At 44.4% G+C, this 18832-nt stretch overlaps 1 protein-coding gene across 4 annotated transcripts in view; it reads right to left on the minus strand.

Moving 5' to 3' along the window:
- cfap52 (cilia and flagella associated protein 52) overlaps positions 1 to 18832 on the minus strand; it is a 75270-nt gene that overhangs the window by 6412 nt on the left and 50026 nt on the right. For 3 of the 4 annotated variants that reach the window (XM_085963487.1, XM_085963490.1, XM_085963488.1), the window contains one exon: positions 15936 to 16047. In XM_085963487.1, the coding sequence (XP_085819613.1) occupies positions 15936 to 16047 (112 nt within the window). Of the gene's footprint in view, positions 1 to 15913; positions 16048 to 18832 lie in introns of all 4 variants that reach the window. The other variant, XM_085963489.1, reaches the window with a different exon arrangement.

The raw sequence follows: 18832 nt of genomic DNA on the forward strand, positions 1-18832 counted from the left end.
CAACACACAAGGGTAAGCACTTGGGTGTTTTATGCAATGTTCATGTAAAGTTTCTGTTAATGTGGTATCAAACATTGAAACCTTTATTTTCAACACTTTGCGTTCTTGGACAGATTTGTGTGCACCTTTGGAAGTGGCTTAGTGAGTTGCAGTGAATGGTGAGGTAAACAGTACCCCCCGCAATGGTGATGAGTGTGAAAGGAATGGCTTGGGCATTGTAGGGATGCTTTATGCTGTTGGTGTGGGGTGGTGCCAACCTGGCGCATCATGTGGCAGCCAGGGTGTACGGCGTCAAGTGAAGTAAATCTGGCCATGGTGAGGCCATCGCTGGCTTCCCGGGCAGCAATGTGGTCGGGTGCTGATGCCCTGTGCAGCATCATTTAATTGCGGAGAAGGTTGGGGGTGTTGTTGGTGCTGCTGATGACGGGGCTAATCGTGGTTGGATTCCGAGGACCAAGGTGAGAGAGTATAAAGTGCACCCAAGCTGATGGAATAGATGGCAGGTGAAGTAGAGATGGCAGAAGTGATCTGTCAACGGTGGGAGAGGTAATGAGGTCAGACTGGATGGAGACTTGTGTAAAGACTTGCAGCATGGTGAATGTGTTGTGGAAATGCAGTGAAGAGTTTGTGGCTGAGGGAAGATATCTCTGTAAGGTGGGAGCTTTTACTGTACATTTGAAGCTGTCAACTCAATAGTTGATTCAAGGGCCACTGAACTCCCACCTCAGCTTGACAGACATGGTCCACGACCAGCATGGACCCCGTGGGCGAGCTGTCAAATGCAGAAGGTGGGCTGAAATCCATTCTTAAGTGGCTCTAAACAAGCAACTAATTACCTGAATTGAGTCCCCTGCTGCGAATTGGGCTGTTCAGCACTGACAGACCCGACATTGGGGAAAGGCACATGGCAGCGGGTTCACAGCGGGGTCCCAATCAATTTTTTTTGTACTGAGCAGGCCATAAACTCCTTTGAACTCGACCTTTTCGTCTGTGAGCAAATTTTCGAACAACTGCTTTTACAACAACAACTTTTACACCAACAACCGTTTAAATGCATATATACAGTAAGACCATATTGCCACTCCACTGTCTCGAATCATGAGACAATCAGACAAGGTTCTATACAAGTTTAACATAACTTCTCTGCTTTTGAAATGAACCCCAGTGCTTTATTTGCACTTTTATGGCTTTTTAACCTGCGTTACTACTTTTAATGATTTGTGAATCTATACCCCTAGATCCCTTTGCACCTCTACCCCATTTAAACTCTTATTTTCCAAGGAGTGGGTCACCTCCTTATACCTCCTACCAAAATGCACCACCTCACACTTATCTATTATTGAAATTCATTTGTCATTTACATGCCCATTCTGCAAGTTTGTTTATGGTAGAATTAATTAAAAGCTTTTAGTTCCTCATGTACAAACACTATTTTTAAAAAAACACTTGTCAGAAATGCCTGGGATATAAAAGAACTGCATAATGACGCATTAACACTTCAGAAACGTCACTCAGTTACAAGGTTATGTATCAACAAAAGCCCAAGGCGAGCTGAAAGAGGCATATCTATTCATGCAATTAGAATTCATTTTAAAGTTTTCAATGCATTAGCCCATCCCTCATGTCACTATAGCAATGGCTGCACAAGCAGCAGGAGCAGTGGCTTTCCTATGGTGCTGACGTGCTGTACGCCCACATAAGTAATTAGAATATAAATCACCATGCAACCAGACAACCAACAAACATAAAGTGCTGCAATTCTTTAGTTCACAGTATTAAAAAGAATTGAACAAAAGCAGGTATCTGTATTTTCAACTTCAATCACTTCCATTCAGAAATGTCTTCTTGGACCAGCACATCCACCATGTAACATGTCAGAAATGCAGCACTTATTCACAAGTGCAGAAAAACATATACACAATTTGCGTCACCGAATTAAAAACAAAAAGCAGGAAAAGCTATGATTTAACAGAAATAAACATTCCTCTTTCTTCCTGGACAGGAGAACCAATCAGATTGACTTGGAATCTAATATGTTGAGGTAAAGATGTTAATTTATGAATTTTGCTTCTAATGGCCCATATTTTCTGATGCCTACGGGTGTGTATGAGCTGTGTACACACCTGGAGGGACCTCGCAAGTGCCAGTTTCAGGCATGCGAAGCGCATGCACTGAAAACCGGCACTTCCGATCTTTCAAGAATCCTCTTGACAGATCGCACGCCTGCCCTGGAGAAGGGCCTCTGTGGGTGGAGAGTTCCGCTTTCTGCAGAACCTCTGCCCGCTGAAAACTCTTAAAAATCTCACGCCTGGTAAAAGCAAATGTAAGAAGTCACACAACACCAGGTTATAGTCCAACAGCTTTTGGACTATAACCTGGTGTTGTGTGACTTCTTACATTTGTCCACCCCAGTCCAACTCTGGCATCGCCACACCCTGGTAAAAGCAGGCATAAGACCTGCTTTTACCAGCATAGGAGTTTAAAAAAGTAAAAAACCTAACTTTTTTTCCACTCATTTATAATTTAAAAATACGTTTAAAAAAGGTAAGTTTATTTTTAGCCACGTAAAAAACTTTATTTTTTTCAAAAAATAAAATTTTTGTTTAAAATATTTAATTTAATGTAATTTTAACTCATTTTAAAAATGTAATTAAAAAAAAACTTATTTAATAGAAACATAGAAGATAGGAGCAGGAGTAGGCCATTCGGCCCTTCGAGCCTGCTCCACCATTCAATGAGATCATGGCTGATCATCCAAATTCAGTACCCTGTCCCTGCCTTCTCCCCATATCCCTTGATCCCTTTAGCCTTAAGAAATATATCCAACTCTTTTTTGAATATATTTAATGAACTGGCCTCCACCGCCCTCTGTGGCAGAGAATTCCACAGGTTCGCCACTCTCTGGGTGAAGAAATTCCTCCTCATTTCAGTCCTAAATGGCTTACCCCTTATCCTTAGACTATGACCCCTGGTTCTGGACTCCCCGGCCATCATAAACATCCTTCCTGCATCTAGTCTGTCCAGGCCTGACAGAATTTTATAGGTTTCGATGAGATCCCCTCTCAATCTTCTAAACTCCAGTGAGTATAATCCCAATAGACACAATCTCTCCTCATACGTCATTCCTGCCATCCCAGGTATCAGCCTGGTGAATCTTCGCTGCACTCCTTCCATGGCAAGCACGTCCTTCCTCAGGTAAGGCGACCAAAACTGCACACAATACTCAAGGTGCGGTCTCACCAAGGCCCTGTACAACTGTAGCAAGACATCCTTGTTCCTGTACTCGAACCCTCTTGCTACGAAGGCCAACATACCATTTGCCTTCTTAACCGCCTGCTGCACCTGCATGCTTACCTTCAGCGACTGGTGCACAATAACACCCAGGTCTCTTTGCACTTCCCCTTCTCCCAATCTATTGCCATTCAAATAATAATCTGCCTTCCTGTTTTTGCCACCTAAGTGGATAACCGCACATTTATCCACATTTTGATGTCTTTTTTCAGTGATCCCCATTCATACTTTTGACAGGTCTACCTGTCAAAAGTATGAAAGGGAATTCCCTTCTCCCATTGGCTTGCCTGGTCCACGTGATCCCAGGGACGCTTGCGAACCGCCTGCACCACTGGGCCTCTGCGCACACGGAACAGGAGAGGAAGATTCCAGACCTCGGGAGCCCTCAGGTATGGGCCAATGTTTCTCTCTCAAACATTCTCCACAATATTAATCCCTGTTCTTATCACAAAAAGTGTTGAATTATTTTAGGCACTTCACAATTAAATAGCAGGAAACAAATTTCATTGCACTCTCAATTTTTAATCACCTATTTCAAACATTTATACCAAATCAAAATTGTACATTATCAGTTTAATCAAAGTATTTTCTATGTCTTTCTCAATAAATAAATAGTGGCTTCTTCTAAAGTAGCTTCTTGCAATTTTTATACATCATTACATAACGCTTGTTTCTAATTAACACTCCACTAAACATTTAAGAGGAAATCTATATTTACAATATTCCTGGGACTTGTTCGGACTATAGAACGACAGACAAAATAAAATGGTTTGTGTTTTTCCCCTTTTTTGTTTCTCTTCCTAAACGTCTTAATGATTTTTTTTTTAAGTCAATAAAAGTAATGGCCCAGAAATTCGGGTCGGGGGCTTCCCGCGGGTGCAAGCCCCCGACCTGCACTTACCTTGCGCGCCGGCAGTTGAGCTGTGGGCCCCCGTGGAATTCCACTCCGGGGCCTGGCCCAGCTGCCGGTGCGTTGTGCTTGCATGTCCCAGGGGCGTAGTTAGTGCGATGCGTCCCCTGGGATCACGTGGGCCATGGGCAGCCAATCGGCACAGGGAAAAGCCCATTCATAAGTCTTGACAGGAAGACCTGTCAAAACTTATAAGTACTCCGGCCACAAAATAGTAGTAAACCTTAAAATAAATTTTTAAAAATCATCACACTTTTTAAATAAACTATAAATTACATTAGTTAACTATTTTAAACAATAATTTAAATTTTTGAAAAAAATAATTTTATAAAAAAACAGGGCTAAAAATAAACTTACCTTGCTTTAAAGTATTTAAAAATAATAAACCTGTGGAAAAAATGTTTTAATTTTAATTAATTGACCACTTACCTTTTAAAATGCAGGCCTTACGCCTGGTTTTTACATTTCTAAAATCTAAAGGCTTACCCTCATGGAAAAACCTGTAAAAAAAACGTATGTTCAAAGCGCACGCGCAGACTCCCACGCGCACGCGTTCGACCTCTGAACCCCTTCGTTCAGGGGAACGGAAGTGCCGGTTTCCCACGCATGCGCAGTGCATGCAAGAAACCGGCACTTCCATCGGGTCCACGCGTGAGTACCCCGTGCGTACTCACGCGTTGGGACCCGAATTTCTGGGCCAATATGTAACTCCTACAAATTCTCCCCTGCCCCCCCCCCCCCCTCCTCAACAGCATGGTTGCATGCTTGTGTAAAGCTACTCACTTCAGTCGATCGTTCAAAATCAAATATTGAGAAATTTCAGTTTTAAAATGTTTTAAGCAATTCAGAGCCTCTTTAAAAGCGTTTGGACTTCAAGACCTGGTTGAAACTTGTTTCGATGAGGGAAAAATTGATTTTTGCTTGTTTCTTCCAAAATCATATTTGAAGATTCGGGGGGATAAAGTGTTTTTAACACTCATTTTTTGTGAAAAGTTCATTAAAAATCTTTAAATCCTTTCAAGTCTCATTGCAGCTTTGACAGAAGAAGTTGCTCCAAGTTTTTCTTCAACGCTGTCGTTAAAATACAACAAAAAATAATAAAATAAACTCTAATTCCAAACGGAGCTCAAATAAGAAAGTGAATTAAGTGGTTAAACTTCCTAAGAAGCCGGTGAGGTTATCTATCCCCAGCCTTGACAAGGAGTTCGGATCATTTTTGGAGAAGTTGTTTCCTCTTTTTCTGCTGCCATTCCCTCTGTTTCTCACAGACTCTGAGGTACAAATGGGGTCACAAACTTTTTTCCCTCTCTCATGACATGATTTAAATAACCCTGATAAACTCTTCCAAAAAGGGGACAACACCTGGCAAAATTTAACTGGAACAGCACTGAGGTGCTGCAAACACTGACAAGCACTGCATAGAGGTGCACGGCTGTACCCAGGCTCTCCCATGACTCCCTCCATATGCTCACAGCATGCAGGGAGGTTCTCTTCCCTTCCCATGGGCAGAAGAGAGCTTCCCAGGAGATCAACGCAGCCTGGTTGCACATTACACAGGAGGGCACAAGCAGTGATGTCGTCAGAAGGACCAGGCTGCTTTTCAATGATCTGAGTAGATCACGAAACGTCACTGCCAAGCCACACTCAACATCATCCTGCTGTGCCATTCATCACATCCACATCACTCTGCCTTTCCTACCCTACTCCTGCAACTTACCTAGCACCTCCACCAATCCCTCTCTATCTACATTATCACTTCCCCATCTCACTAGCCACCCCTCACACTCACCCTCATCCTGCTGCAAGCATACAAAGTAACAAAATACAATGCACTTGGGTGGTTTAGGCAATGTTCATGTGAAGTTTCTGCTAATGTGCTGTCAAACACTGAAATCTATATTTTCAATACTTTACCTTATTGGACAGATCTGTGCTCATCTTTGGAAATGTCTTAGTGAGTTCCAGTGAATGTTGAGACATAACTTTGCCCCCCCCCCCCGTCCCCGCCGCCAACTGTGATGAGTGTAAAAGGAATGGCTTCGACATTGCAGGGATGCTTTATGGTGCTGGTGTGGGGAGGTGTCAACCTGGCGCATCATGTGGCAGCCAGGGTGTACAGCGTCAAGTGAAGTAAATCTGGCCATGGTGATGCCATCGCTGGCCTCTCGGGCAGCAATGTTGTCGGGTGCTGTTGCCCTGTGTCTGCACAGAGCGGGATTCAGGAAAGAGTAAATTTAAAAGCAGTGAGAAAAATGTCAAGGCTCTAGAGCAGAGTAGAGTTTTGGGTAAAAATAAGCAGAGTGGGTCAGGAGGGGACAGAGAGAGTAACAAAGGTAATAAGGCATCAGTGACTAAGGTGGCATCAGGGAAAAAGAGAAATAAGTCAAAGCTAAAGGCACTATATCTGAATGCGCGAAGCATTCGCAACAAAATAGATGAATTAATAGCACAGGTAGAAATTAACGGAGACGTGGTTGCAAAGTGGCGAAGGTTGGGAACTAAATATTCCAGGATACATAACTTTTAGAAGGGATAGGCAAAATGGAAAAGAAGGAGGGGTGGCCCTGATAATAAAGGATGGGATAAAGACAGCAGAGAGAACGGATCTTAGCTCCGAAAATCAAGATGTAGAATCAGTTTGGGTGGAGCTAAGTAAAAGCAAGGGACAGAAAACATTGGTGGGAGTTGTTTATAGGCCCCCAAACAGTAGTTGTAATGTAGGGCAGGGTATAAATCAGGAAATTAGAGGCGTATGCAACAAGGGTAATACAGTAATCATGGGGGACTTTAATCTACATATAGACTTGGCAAACCAAATTTGCAGTAATAGTGTGGAGCACGAATTCATGGAATGTATGCAAGATAGTTTTCTAGATCATTATGTTGAGGAACCAACAAGAGAACAGGCTATTTTAGATCTAGAATTGTGCAACGAGAAAGGGTTAATTAATAACCTTGTAGTAAAGGGGCCTTTAGGGAAGAGTAACCATAATATGATAGCATGTTATATTAAGTTTGAAAGTGACTTAGTTAAATCTGAAACTAGGATCTTAAATCTAAACAAAGCAAACTGTAAAGGAAAAGCCATATTTCAGAAAGATACACCATCCTATGAACAGAATTCTGACCTTATTAAAACATGACATACTGGGCTTAAAAATCTAAAAAGCCTCAACGACACAAGCTGTGAATACAAGCTTCTGAGATAAGATGAAGCGTTAACACAAAAGTTGTAAACACCACACAAGCTTTTGAAATGGAATTGATTGTTAATACTGAGACAAAGGCCCTATTGAAGAAGCAAAGGCTTGCTGCCAAGGAGTCTGCAGTTTGGAACCAACACAATAGCTATACCCAGTTTAAAGTGTTAAAAACTAACACTTCGAACAGAAACACAGAACATTAAAGAACCATGTGCCTTTGATAAATAAGGCATCAAATGAAGGACAGGAAACATAAGTTTGTAATACAACCAATTGAAGTAGCTAAGAAATGCATGGAACACCCTGTTGAAGTGTTTTTAATTTACATGCTGTAAAAGATACCTACAGAACACTTTGAAAATATTACATCAATAGATGCACCAAGCAATCACATTGTGTTTGTATTGAAAATGGAACAGTTAGTAGACACAACATCTGATTATAACCAGTTAAGCCAATATTAAGAATTGAATGAAGACCTTCGTAAGAATGGCATCAAAGAGATAAATCTATAATAACCATTTTATATGATAAGTTTTGAAACACCTATACAGCAGACAGGATTCTGAAAGTTAATGGCTGAATTGACAATAAGAGTAGAAAGAAGTCAGCAGAGAATGACTGGAGATAATTAGCTTACATCATGTGGTAAACCACTGTTAACCCTGTACATGTCTGTGTGGTAAACCACTGTTAACCCTGTACAAGTCCAGGCATGTCTCAGCCCCTGGCTCCACCCCTAAGCCCGGGTATAAAGGTGACTCACCACCCTTCCCCCGGGAGCTCTTAGGATGGATTCACTAGCAGAGGCATGCTCTAGTTCTTAGTCAATAAAAGCCTACTTCATATAAGTCCATCTCGTAGTCTTTGGTATTGTTGATAGCGCATCACATCAGCAGAAAACTTCAAAGGATAAACCACTAAAAAATATAAAATATGGAGCTTTCAGATGGAAAGTCAGAAGTTGCTGGAAGGGGCAAGCGATTCTCAACTTCAGAGGCAGGCACTGTAAGTTTTTAACTCTTTGAGTCTCGGGGATCAAGAGATACTCTTATTTGATTTTGGTGGATATCCTGGATTATAAATAATAAGAAATGTATAAATGTAACAAAGTTAAGATTTGAGAATAAGGATCTCTGAGAATAAGAAATGTAAGCTATTCGTATTTTGAACTGTTAAAGTTGCGATTGACTCACCAGCTGTTAACTGCAAGATGTTCTTTAATAAATCAATATATTTTTAGAATTGTCTCAAATAGTATTTCTGTATCAAACTCACAAACTCAATTTCTGTACACTCTTTTGTGAGGAGTTGCAGAATTCTGAGGGGGGGGGCAGTTTCCGGACCCTCATAATATCCGGAAGGTTACAGTCTAATTAAACTTATTAAAAGTGCTATCTGGAAGACGGTAACATCTTCAAGTCATTCTTTTCCTTTAGAGAGAGATAGCCTAGACCTTTAGACCCAATTAAGCGTCTTATAGAATTTGGCTATCTCTAACTTTCCTTGAAGGTGAACGTCTGGGGAATACGCCTGATCTGGGGTAGCCTGAAAAGGGCTAGGACTAGTAATTATCCCTTCAAAACTACATAGGTATGAGGGGCGAGTTGGCTGAGGTAGATTGGGAAACTACATTAAAAGGTATGACAGTAGACGAGCAATGGCTAGCATTTAAAGAATTAATACATAATTTACAACAAATATATATTCCTTTAAGGCACAAAAACCCCACAGGAAAAGTGGTCCAACCTTGGCTAACAAGAGAAGTTAAAGATAGTATTAGATCAAAGAAAGAGGCTTATAATGTTGCCAAAAAGAATAGTAAGCCTGAGGATTGGGAGGATTTTAGAATTCAACAAAGGAATACAAATAAATCGATTAAAAAAGGGAAACTAGAATATGAGAGTAAACTAGCAAGAGACATAAAAACAGACTGTAAAAGCTTCTATAGGCATGTAAAGAGGAAAAGATTAGTGAAAGTAAATGTGGGTTCCTTACAGGCTGAGACAGGAGAAATTATAATGGGGAATAAAGAAATGACAGAAATTAAACAAATACTTTCGGCTGGATTTTCTGAATGGGAAGCTTTTGGAGGCGGGACTGCTGCTTGCTGGGTTTCAGTCCCGCCTCCATCAGCTTCTGGCCAACCAGCGGGAATTTCCTCTGATTGACCTGGTTAAGTCCGCCTGGCGGGCTCAGCAGGCCAATTAGGGGGAAGTCAGTGACAGAGCACATCAACGTATGACGTGTCATCTGTCAAGGACTTTTGAAAGAAGAAATGTCATCGGTTGACCGCTCTGTGAAGCTGTCAAACACTAACATTCTGTGTAGTTTGATGAGCCCTTGTGTTCAGGACTCATCAAACCTTTCTACTTTGCAGAAATCAGCTGGCTGTTGTATCGGAGGATGCAACAACCAGTCTGTGATCTCTACAATGGAGATGTCGGGGACTCCGGCTCCACAGCGGCTGAAGGCTGTAGGTAGAAACAAAGGTAAGTTAACATTTTCTAACACTTTACACTCACCTCATACTTACCACTCCACACTCGCACCCACCACTCACCTCTACATCGCACTTTCAGACCCCTCCAACCCCCGCAGACCTCCTATTCGCCTCCTACACCCCGGCGGGGTTCCCCCAGGTCGGGAAGTCCTCACTTCAGCACGAAAAATGGGGATAATCCTATTTTCTGCCTGTTAACTACCTGTTAACAGGCAGTTAATAGGCTTTAATCCCTTCCCGCCTCCAAGGAGATGGGACCCAGGACGGGACGGCTTCCTGCCTCCTGGCAAGAGGGCACGGAAGCAGGTTGAGGGTGGGTTTGCCACCCGCCCCCCCAAATTCTGCCACTTACCCGGCAGTCCTGCCTCCATACCCGCCTCCTCGGGGCTGAGAAAACCCAGCCCTTTGTGTCTGTCTTCACGGAAGAAGGCGCAAAAAACTTCCCGGAAATAGTGGACAACCAAGGGTCCAGCGAGAATGAGGAACTGAAAGATATGAGTATTAGTAAAAAAAAATAGTACTGGAGAAATTAATGGGACTGAAAGCCGATAAATCCCCTGGTCCTGATGGCCGACATCTTAGGGTTTTGAAAGAGTTGGCTATAGAGATAGTGGATGCATTGGATGACATTTTCCAAAATTCCATAGATTCTGGAACGGTTCCCGTGGATTAGAAGGTAGCAAATGTAACCCCACTATTTAAGAAAGGAGGGAGAGGGAAAACGGGGAACTACAGACCAGTTAGCCTGACATCAGTAGCAGGGAAAAGGTAGAATCTATTATTAAGGACATGGTAACAGGGCACTTAGAAAATAATAATAGGATTAGGCAGAGTCAACATGGATTTATGAAAGGGAAATCATGTTTGACGATTCTGTTAGAGTTTTTTGAAGTTGTAACTAACAGAATAGATAAGGGGGAACCAGTGGATGTGGTGTATTTGGATTTTCAGAAGGCATTCAATAAGATGCCACACAAGAGGTTATTAAACAAAATTAGGGCTCATGGGATTGGGGGTAATATACTACCATGGATTGAGGATTGGTTAATGGACAGAAAACAGAGAGTCGGAATAAACGGGTCATTTTCGGTGGAACTAGTGGGGTACTGCAAGGATCAGTGCTTGGGCCTCAGCTATTCACAATCTACATCAATAATTTGGATGAGGGGACCAAATGTAATATATCCAAGTTTGCTGATGATACAAAGCTGGGTGGGAATGTAAGTTGTGAGGAGGATGCAAGGAGGCTTCAAGGGGATATAGACAGGCTAAGTGAATGGGCAAGAACATGGCAAATGGAATATAATGTGGAGAAATGTGAAGTTATCCACTTTGGTAGGAAAAATAGAAAAGCAGAGTATTTTTTAAATGGTGAAAGACTGGGTTGTTGTTCAGAGGGACCTGGGTGTCCTTGTACATGAATCACTGAAAGTTAACAAGCAGGTACAGCAAGCAATTAGGAAAGCAAATGGTATGTTGGTCTTTTTTTACAAGAGGATTTGAGTATAAGAGTAAAGATGTCTTACTGCAATTATATAGGGCCCTGGTGAGACCACACCTGGAGTATTGTGTACAGTTTTGGTCTCCTTACCTAAGAAAGGATATACTTGCCATAGAGGGAGTGCAACGAAGGTTCACCAGACTGGTTCCTGGGATGGGGGGGATTGTCCTGTGAGGACAGATTGAGTAGACTAGGCCTATATTCTCTAGAGTTTAGAAGAATGAGAGGTGATCTCATTGAAACATACAAAATTCTTACAGGACTTGACAGGGTAGATGCAGAGAGGATGTTTCCCCTGGCTGGGGAGTCTAGAACCAGGGGTCACAGTCTCAGAATAAGGGGTTGGCCATTTAGGACTGAGATGAGGAGACATTTCTTCACTCAGAGGGTGGTGCATCTTTGGAATTCTCTAGGGCTGTGGAGGCTCAGTCGTTGAGTATATTCAAGACAGAGATCGATAGATTTTTGAATATTAAAGGAATCAAGGGATATGGGGATAGTTCAGGAAAGTGGAGATGAGGAAGAAGATCAGCCATGATCTCATTGAATGGCGGAGCAGGCTCGAAGGGCCAAATGGCCTACTCCTGCTCCTATTTCTTATGTTCTTATGTGTCCTGTGCAGCATCAGGTGATTGCAGAGAAGGTTGGTATTGTTGTTGGTGATGTTGGTGTGCCTTGTGATGTTGGTGTTGGGGCCGATCGTGGAGGGATTCAGAGGACCAAGGTGAGATTTTTTCAAGGGCACCGATGTTGCTGGAATAGATGGCAGCTGAAGTTGAGATGACAAACGTGATCTGTCAATGGTGAGAGAGCTTGTTCCAAGGAGGTGTCAGTGGAGAGAGAGTTTACTCCAAACACTTTCAAAGTGCATACAGCTCAAAAGTGTCTTCCAAGTCCTGAAGGCTCAAGCTTCTGACATTGGAAAGTGACCAGCTGTGAAATGGTAGCTTTCATATCACTTTTGCAGCTGTCACCTATTCACAGCAATGTGGAGACACAGAGAACCCGACCTACTTACCTGACGTGATCTCTGAACGACGTGAACCTCGTTAAAAATGTGGTAAAATAAAAATAGGCTGGCAAAATAGTAGTTAACAAGAGTTTAATAAGCACTTAACTATCTTAAATGCCTCCCCCGCCGCTTGGTGTCGGGTCTGTTCTGAAATCGCAGACCCGACACTTTGGAAACATACATGGAGGCGGGTTGGGAGCGGGCTCCCAACCTGCTGTCAATCATTTCGATTTTGACAGCGGACCCACCTCCGAACCCGACCTCTGAGCACCGGCAAAATCATGGCCTATGTCTCTCTGTCTTGCTGTCTCTCTCTGCAAAGAACATCAGAGCAAAATGAGAAGTAGAGAATCAGTGTCAGTTCAGGAGAGAGCATTCCTCCCATTTTAAAACATTTGGGGGGAAAAATTGGGTTAACGTCGCTGGGGCGCTAATTTTAGCGTCCCTCTGCCAGAAATTCAGTTATAGCACCCCAAGCAGGAGGTGGATCACTACTCAAGAGGAGTGCTGGGCTGAGCGATCACGGCCGGCATTCCAGAAAAAAAAGGGAAAAGGGTCAGGTGCTGGCAGTCAGCCAAACAAAATGGCCACTCGACACCAGCTCTTTTAACTACCGCCGCTGCAAAAATGCCCCCTAACCCAGTCAGACATATCGTCTGGCGATAGGTCAGGGGGCGCAAGGGAAGTTTGCAGCTGGAATGCAAGCGGGGTGCAAGTGAGGCGCTGCACAAGACAATGACGCTAAATTTCGCAGGAGGCGTTAGCAGCGCCGTGCACAGGCGTTAGGGGATTTGCAGCCCGTTAGCGCCCCCAAGGGGCACCAACGAGAGGCGCAAATCAACCCAATTTTTCCCCCTTGAAATCCAGTCAATGTTGAAAAATGAGCAGAATTCTTTCACTCTTAGGGGAAACGCTTCTTAACAATGCCTTCCTATTTGTGCTCTTGTGATAATGAAGGTGCTCATATCAGACACCAGCTCCACTAACCTGTTTGCAATTAATTGACTGCCCTTAGTGTCCCAGCTCAGTGTAATCCTGAGCGATAACTGCCTGCAGGCTTTTGGAGAGATGATTAAATGAGGCCCTGACAGTGGATGTTAGATTTTTTTTTACCACTATTGTAATAAGCGCAGGGAATCTCTCTCCCCCAGTCTCTCTTTCTCTCTCCCTCTCTTCCCCATCTCTCTCTCTCCCTCCCCAGGCTCTCTCTCTCTCTCCCCGTAGTCTCCCTCTCTCCAGTCGCTCTTTTTTTTTATTCCTTCATGGGATGTGGGCATCGCTGGCAAGACCAGCATTTATTGCCCATCCCTAATTGCCCTTGAGAAGGTGGCGGTGAGCCGCCTTCTTGAACCGCTGCAGTCTGTATGGTGAAGGTACTCCCACAGTGCTGTTAGGGAGGGAGATCCAGGATTTTGACCCAGTGACGATGAATGAATGGCAATATACTTGCAAGTCAGGATGGTGTGTGACTTGGAGGGGAGCTTGGAGGTGGTGATGCTCCCATGTGCCTGCTGCCCTTGTCCTTCGAGGTGATAAAGGTCGTGGGTTTGGGAGGTGCTGACGAAGAAGCCATGGCGAGTTGCTGCAGTGCATCTTATAGATGGTACACACTGCAGCCACGGTACGCCGGTGGAGGAGGGAGTGAATATTTAAGGTGGTGGATGGGGTGCCAATCAAGCGGGTTGCTTTGTCCTGGATGGTGTTGAGCTTCTTGAGTGTTGTTGGAGCTGCACTCATCCAGGCAAGTGTACTCATCGAGAGTATTCCATTACACTCCTTACTTGTGCCTTGTAGGTGGAGGACAGGCTTTGGGGAGTCAGGAGGTGAGACACTCGCCACAGAATACTTAGCCTCTGACCTGCTCTTGTTGCCACAGTATTTACGTGACTGGTCCAGTTAAGTTTCTGGTCAATGGTGACCCCCAGGATGTTGATGCTGGGGGATTCGGCGATGGTAATGCAGTTGAATGTCAAGTAGCAGTGGTTAGATTCTTGCTTGTTGGAGATAGTCATTGCCTGGCACTTGTGTGGTGCAAATGTTACCTGCCATTTATCAGCCCAAGCCTGAATGTCGTCCAGGTCTTGTTGCATGTGGGCATGGACTGCTTCATTATCTGAGGAGTTGTGAATGGCACTGAACACTGAGCAGTCATCAGCGAACATCCCCATTTCTGACCTTATGTTGGAGGGAAGGTCATTGATGAAGCAGCTGAAGATGGTTGGGCCTAGGACACTGCCCTGAGGAACTCCTGCAGCGATATCCTGGGGCTGTGATGATTGACCACCTTCCACGACAACCCTTTTCCTCTTTCTCCCCCCAGCCTCACTTCTCTCTCCCCTTTCGATCCTTGCTCTCCCCCCCCACCCCAACGGATCCAGTCACCTTGTTGCAAAGCATGGCCTGTACTGTAGGCTGCAACAGTGGGGTACTGCGCATGTGTGGCTTCGGCAAAACCACGCGTGCGCGGAAGGGGATCGGGTGTGCATGAGCGGCTCCGCGATACCGCGCATGTGCAGAGGGCCATAAAGCCGTTGGTGGTGATAATCAGAGTGTTTCTTTTGGGCCGCTCCCCCGCTCCAGCTGCTGGCTGGCTCTCTGCGCGGTCTTTCAATTCAACTGCACAGCAGCACGAGGATTAGTGCGCGGGCGCGCAACCACACACCTTAGAGGGAACAGTGATCCTGAATAACAACAGAAAATGCTGGAAAATCTCAGCAGGCCAGGCAACATCCGTGGAGAGAGAAATAGAGTCAACGTTTCAGGTCGAAACCCTTCATCAGGACCTGCTGGGGGAAAAAACCACTTTCCCACCCGACCCGCCACCGATCACACCAGTTGACCCCCCCCGCAAAATCCAGCCCGTTAAATCAAACACAAAGCATTAATATAAATCAATAGAGGGGATGTCTATCGCTATGAAAGTGAAGCATAAACAATTTATACCCTCAACACTGAGATTAGATCAATGTCTTGAAGTATATCCTGGTTATCTGTAGCTTTTCTTCTCCAATAATGTGAAGTTTTAATTTTATATAGGTGTTTATTGAGATTTATATTTGCTTTTGTGCTTGCAATACAAAGTTCAATGCATTCCCTGTCACTGATGTATAAAGATATAAGTGTATTGCAGGATTGCATTTTGATGTAATTTCTGCTAGTTTATTGAGAAATAATTTAGATGTGATCACTGAAACTTTATTTCAAAATTATTAACATTTTAGTCTAAAAGTCATCATATATCAATGGCATGGATGACTTTGGCAATCACTGTCTACATTGATCACTGCTGCTAGTAAAAAGCAGAATCAGGACAGAGAAAAACTAACTCCTCAAATAACCAGCATGCACATTATTTTAAAAGTAGATACCCACCGAGAAATCGGAAGGCAGTAATCTAGAAATTTATGAAACCTTCTAAAGCCCTTTATTAGATTATTCCATGATCACAATAACTATAGATAATTATTTCATAGATGAAGATTTACAGCCAAACCTTAGTTTAGGATTTTCCTCACCAGTAACAAAGAAGTCACCAGTTGTCGTGATGTCCATTCCATTAACAGAACCGGACAAGGAGCCATCCAGCTCTCTGATAGGTGATCCATCAAACACTTCCCAATATCCAATCTGAAATAAATAGCAAGAATGTAGTACTTCTATTATTGAAACACAAACACCCTTTTTAAACATATATAAACTAACTAACGCGGAGTGAACACACGAAAGGCTGCTGGACTGGATAGCATCCCTGGACGGGTACTCAAGGAATGTGCTGATCAGCTGGCTGATGTCTTCACCGCCATCTTCAATCTGTCATTGGCCCAGGCAGTAGTCCCTACATGCTTCAAGACCGCTACCATTATTCCTGTGCCAAAACAAACGGCTGTGACATGCCTGAACGACTATCGACCTGTCGCACTCACACCCATCATAATGAAATGTTTCGAGGGACTGGTCCTGGCTCACATCAAAGCCAGTGTTCCCGCCTCTCTTGACCAACACCAGTTTGCCTATCGTGCAAACAGATCAACGGAGGATGCAATCACAACTGCTCTACACTCGGCACTGAATCACTTAGATGGTAAAGAGACCTACATCAGAATGCTGTTCATAGACTACAGCTCAGCATTCAACACTATCGTCCCCAACAAGCTGGCCACCAAACTCCAAACACTTGGCCTGAACACTTCCCTCTGCAACTGGACCCTGGACTTCCTAACAAACAGACCCCAGTCTGTCAAATTAGGTAACCACACCTCCCCCCACCCTGACCCTGAACACGGGGGCCCCACAAGGATGTGTGCTGAGCCCCCTCCTCTACTCCCTCTTCACCCACGACTGTGTGGCTGTTCATGGTTCCAACACCATCATCAAGTTTGCGGATGATACCACGGTAGTAGACCAGATCACCAACAACGATGAGTCAGCCTACAGGGAGGAGGTCCAGCATCTCGAGAAGTGGTGCGCCGATAACAACCTGGCCCTGAACATCAAGAAAACCAAAGAAATTATTGTGGACTTCAGGAAGTCTAAAGGTGGAAGTCACACCCCCATCCACATCAGTGGGGCTGTGGTGGAAAGGGTGGACAGCTTTAAGTTCCTCGGAGTCCACATCACGGAAGGCCTCTCCTGGTCCCTCAATACCTCCTCTCTGGTGAAGAAGGCCCAGCAGCGCCTATATTTCCTAAGGAGGCTGAAGGGATGTAACCTGTCACCCCTGATCCTCTCTAACTTTTACCGCTGCACAATAGAGAGCATCCTGACGAACTGTATCACAGTATGGTATGGCAGCTGTAGCTACTATGACCGGAAAGCCCTGCAGCGGGTAGTCAAAACTGCCCAACGCATTACCGGCACCCGGCTACCGACCATAGAGCACATATACCAGAAACGCTGTTTACGGAGGTCACGGTCCATCATCAAAGACCCTACCCACCCCAGCCACAGTCTGTTCGCCCTCCTGCCATCTGGGAGACGCTACAGATGCATTCGCACCCGTACGACCAGATTTAGGAACAGCTTCTTTCCCAGGGCTGTCATCCTACTGAACTCCACAAATAAACTCTAAAGCCTGCACATCTGCCAATGCACTTTATTATGGTTATGCTTATGTTAATGTATTACAAGCCAAATGTATGTTGAATGTTTAAATGTCCTAATCTAAATGTACACTCTCGGGAGCCGCAAGCCTACATTTCGTTGTACTGCACTTGTGCACTAACAATGACAATAAAAGTTGATTTGATTTGATTTGATTTGATTTATAATTTTGCTTTGAACTGGAAATAATTCCTCACATATATACAGGAATGGTATTTTCCACAAAACAGCCTATTATTTTTCACTAAAAACCTGTCTTTCTGTCAGTTCCCCCCATAATAGTCCTTGACTAATTCTCTCCCTAAACCTCTCCGCCTCTCTACCAATGTTCCCTGTAAGCTGTGCGGCCGCGCAGCACTTCAGGGAACCTGCGCAGCCAACTTTTCAATACAAAAACCGCAGATGCATGGTATTTTGAATGGCCTGTGCAGCCCCTTAAAGGGGTCGCTGTTCTGGACCGATGGACTATTTTATGTGCAGATAGCACCCTCTGGTGGTGGTTATGTTTTAGCAGTGTGTTTGTATGAAGCAGAGGTCATTTGACCTTTGTTCCTTTCTTCCTGTGTGAGGTCATTTGACCTTTGTTCCTTTCTTCCTGTGTGAGGTCATTTGACCTTTGTACCTTTCTTCCTGTGTAACCCAGGAAGTAGAATTCCAGGAAGAACCTGGCAGTAATGGAGGATTCCATGAGGGTTTCACAATCCAATGTAATCTGATTTCATATGTTAGGCCAAGCGCAATATCTGTGAGTATCTTTGTTTGTTAGTATAATAGCAACGTTGTCAGAGTAGCAGCACGGTGGCATAGTGGTTAGCACTGTTGCCTCACAGCGCCAGGGACCCGGGTTCGAATCCGGCCTCGGGCGACTGTCTGTGTGGAGTTTGCACATTCTCCCCGTGTTTGCGTGGGTTTCCTCCGGGTGCTCCGGTTTCCTCCCACAGTCCAAAGATGTGCGGGTTAGGTTGATTGGCTATGATAAATTGACCATTAGTGTTAGGGGGATTAAATACACGGGGATAGGGTGGGATATGTGTTGGTGACGGGGATCGGGTGGGATATGTGTCGGTGCAGGCTCGATGGGCCGAAATGGCCTCTATCTGCACTGTGGGGTTCTGTGATTTCTGTGATCTGTGATTGACAATACAGGTAGACTATCCTTTATCCGAAAACCTCGGGACCAGCCGTGTTTCGGTTTTCGGAAAATTTCGGATTTCGGAAGGTGGGTCGGCGGGGGTCTGCGGGGGGGTCCGCGGGGGTCGGCGTCGGCGGGGGTCCGCGGGGGGGTCGGCGGGGGTCGGGGTCGGCGTCGGCG

This window comes from Somniosus microcephalus, chromosome 21 (genome assembly GCF_052327205.1).
Source record: "Somniosus microcephalus isolate GS21.2 chromosome 21, FLI_Smic_1.0, whole genome shotgun sequence".
Classification (NCBI taxonomy): Eukaryota; Metazoa; Chordata; class Chondrichthyes; order Squaliformes; family Somniosidae; genus Somniosus; species Somniosus microcephalus.